Below are 3,789 nucleotides of genomic sequence, written 5' to 3'. Positions count from 1 at the left end.
GTGCTTTTTATCGACATCCCATACGTATGAAAGATCGTGGTTCTCTGAATTCTATCTCGTCTTTCAGAACAAGTTTTGTGTTTAGCATTGTTCCTTCTTCAACTTCACACAGCGGTTTTGGTATGGTGTATTTAATGACCCCCCACAAGTCCCTAGAGGGATTTTCATCCAATCAGTACCTTGGCTTGATTAGAAACATATCAAGTATGGGAAAGGCCTCTAATCATCTATTTGTCGTCGAGTTCTCAACTTTAAAGAACTTGGAATTTCACGACATCAACGACAATCACGTTGGTGTGGATCTCAACGATCTCAGGTCTGTAAAGTCTTCGCCTGCCGGCTTCTGGGCGGGCAACAATCAGTTCCAAGATTTGAATCTCAAGAGTGGACAGAATATTCAGGCTTGGATTGATTATGACCATCTTCAAAACGAGCTCAGGGTCACCATTGCGGAAGCTGGTTCTCAACGCCCAGAAACGCCACTGATATTTATGAAAAATATGTCTCTGCCTAAAATTGTAGAAGAAGAAATGTATGTTGGTTTCTAAGCAGCTACGGGAGTCATTTTCGAAGAGAATTACATCCTCTGCTCGAGCTTCAATACAAACGGAACTGCCACTTTTCTGAACACATCTAATTTTCCATCCTTCATACCCAGAGATATCAAGAACTCAAACGCCAGACTGATTGCCGGTATTACGACAGCTTGCGTTGTCCTCCTCCTTGTGGTGGTGGCAGCATCACTTGTTCGGTTGAAAACAAAGCAATACAGAAATCTTATTGAAGAATGGGAGATTGAGTATTGACCTCACAGGTTTCAGTATAAGGACCTACATATTGCAAGAAAGGGCTTCGGAGAGAAGCAACTTTTGGGATGCGGAGGCTTTAGCCAGGTCTACAAAGGTGTCCTTCCCACAAACAGCCTCCAGGTGGTGGTGAAACGTATTCTAAGAGAAACAGATGATGGGGTTAAGGACTTCATAGCTGAGATCTCAAGTCTTGGTCGCCTTCAACATCGAAATCTTGTCCAGATCAGAGGCTTCTGCAGGCGACAAAACCATCTATTCATAGTTTATGACTACATGCCAAATGGGAGCCTGAACAAAATGATATTTGGAAACCCAAAGAAGGTGTTTAAATGGGGTCAGAGGTACAAAGTCCTCAGGGATGTCGCTGCGGGGCTGATGTATCGCCACGAAGAATGGGAGCAACGCGTAGTGCATAGAGACATCAAGTCCAGCAATATTTTGTTGGACTCGGAGTTTAATGGAAAGTTAGGCGACTTTGGGCTTGCCCGTCTCTACGAGCACAACGAAAGCTCACATACTACTCGCGTGGTGGGAACGCTGGGATACATCGCACCAGAGCTCATACATACAGGAAAGGTCAGCCCCGCCACAGATGTGTTCAGCTTTGGTATTTTGATGTTGGAGGTTGCTTGCAGAAGGAGACCTGTCGATCCCTCTCTCCAACCTGCTCAAGGAGTTTTGGTAGACTGGGTGAGAGAACTTGATGACAATGGCAGTCTGATGGATGCAGCAGACCCGAATCTTGGCGGGCAATACGTTGAAGCTGAGATGGAGAGAGTGCTCAAATTGGGGCTACTGTGTTCTAATCCTCAGCCAGATGGTAGGCCTGGAACGAGACAAGTTCTACAAAGACTTGAACAAGAAGCTCCAATAGCAAATTTTGATGCTTCGTTTCATTTGGAGATGAGTAATACTTGGAGATCTCCTAAATGTTACAGTCATAGCGCAGATGCTTCTATTTCTATTTCTGTAGAGGGACGATAAACTCTGCGCAAAAGGTCAAACTGATTCTCTGACGATGCCAATGTATAGATGATAGATCTTTGCATAGTCCATTTTTGCTGCTATAAGCTCCTTCTTGGTATCACTTTGGCGTTTCGACTTATAGATGCAGGTATTTGTACTGTACTTCGATAAAATATGCAAGTATAGTTTTGTATATCTTTTAATGGCACCATTTAGTGAGCTGGAAATTGTTGCCCTGATTGCTAATAATAAGTTTATTTTCATATTTTCATATCAAAAAGTTTTAATTAGAAGGATGGAATTGCTGCTTTGTTCAAGAACAAGGAAGATTGTAAGTTGATGCTCCTGCAACTAGGAAATAGCTGACAAGAGTTGAGCTGCTGCCATAAAAAGGAATTGTCTTAGAATATGCTCTAGACACATGAAATAAATAAAGAGCAGTAGGAAGAAAACAAAGGAGCTGCTGAAGGGCTTGATGGAAATCGTAGTAATAAAATGTAAATAATGAAACATAAAGACAACAACCTAGCTATAAATATGCCAAATCTAGATGGTCTAATCCAAAAAGGAAAAAATCTTGAAACATATAGTTTTATTCACGGCTTTTATAATAGACTGATTATTTATTTACCTAACTTAATTATTTGATTTATTCTAAATATCTAAACCAATCATTTTTAATATTAGTCCCTACGAACTTCTCGTACAATATATTCTTAAAGTCTCCTCCATATGGTAAAATCCTTTGTAGATGTAATTATTATATCTCCTCTGAGTGGTAAAATCCTTTGTCGTATTAAACCTAATATCGTTTTATTTCCAGACAAAATAAAATTTATTCCTTCAAGCAACATTACATAGTGTTTTAAAACATGGTGTGCCTCTTGTAAATCATTCATCTGATATATGATCCTTTTTTATCATGTGTCATTCCAGCAACACCATAAATCAATCTACATACCATTACCAACAACTTTATTTACATTTTGCACAACAATTGTATTCAAATTCATAGTCCTAGTGCTCAATGAGGATCTTAACATATAATATTGTGTAACCTTTCATAATATCATATAATATGAAACAATCCTTGAGTTCAACCTAAAACATTTGAAAATATTACTTTAATCTCTTCTCTTTAATAAAATTTATTCTCTTTGCATTTGAGAAAAGAATTCATCCCACAAAGGATGATCTCTATCCAAACATGGTAGACCTTAAAGCAACCCACCTATTTAACAATAAATTTATTTATGTGTATTCATAATAAATAATGAGAAAGAATCATCATTACTTATATTCAAGTTTTTATATTAAATACTCATGAATTGACAATAGCCTATTTGTGTTATCTTGTCCAATATGGGACGACAAATGAATAGTCAATCTTAGCATCTTCTATCCATTTACTTACTCATCCATACAAGAAATTACAAAGTCGTTCTAATTTTAAACCAAATCATTATGCAGTGGGATAGACAAATTAATTAACAATATAGGCTTATAAGGATAGGAAATAATAAAAAACAAAGCTCTAAGTAGAGGCTTTGAGTCATTGAGACAAACCATATCCTATATCACATATAAAAAATCATAGCATATCCATCATATTGTACCAAAAAAATTTGTAAGCCTGTAAGGATCATGTACCTCATCTTTCAAGATACCAAACAAATACAAGATAAATCCACCCCAAATACTCTTCCAAGTATTAGTGACAATCATATTTATACTCTTTTAATTAGTTTAAAGTTTTATCTTTAGAAATAGGTCCCAAAACCTCACAATGTCCTTTGTATCACTAGTAGCATTCTCCCTTTTCTAGGCTTTCTATACAGTCTATATCAATGGGAATGAGATAGAAAAGAAATATGTGTATGAAATATTTAGTTAAATTTAAAATTATGTTTATGCAACTATATGAGTGGGTACATAACCTTTTCTATGATTTATTTCTCTATTCAATTCCACATTGACTTCCATCCACATAATGAAATAGATATTAAAAAAGTAA

At 36.8% G+C, this 3,789-nt stretch overlaps 1 protein-coding gene across 1 annotated transcript; it reads left to right on the top strand.

The window, feature by feature from the left end:
• Positions 1 to 206: 206 nt before the first annotated feature.
• LOC131032615 (L-type lectin-domain containing receptor kinase IV.4-like) lies at positions 207 to 1,793 on the top strand. Its single transcript, XM_059208830.1, has 2 exons — positions 207 to 532; positions 815 to 1,793. The coding sequence occupies exons 1-2, from the start codon at positions 207 to 209 to the stop codon at positions 1,791 to 1,793; spliced, it is 1,305 nt and encodes a 434-aa protein (XP_059064813.1).
• Positions 1,794 to 3,789: the final 1,996 nt, after the last annotated feature.

Source organism: Cryptomeria japonica, chromosome 7 (assembly GCF_030272615.1).
Source record: "Cryptomeria japonica chromosome 7, Sugi_1.0, whole genome shotgun sequence".
Classification (NCBI taxonomy): Eukaryota; Viridiplantae; Streptophyta; class Pinopsida; order Cupressales; family Cupressaceae; genus Cryptomeria; species Cryptomeria japonica.
This window is presented reverse-complemented; position numbering and strand designations above follow the sequence as displayed.

Coding starts and splice junctions, on each gene's coding strand:
- LOC131032615 (XM_059208830.1), top strand. CDS start 207: ATGGGAAAGGCCTCTAATCATCTATTTGTCGTCGAGTTCTCAACTTTA. Junction 533..814: donor AAAATTGTAGAAGAAGAAAT/GTATGTTGGTTT, acceptor TTGACCTCACAG/GTTTCAGTATAAGGACCTAC.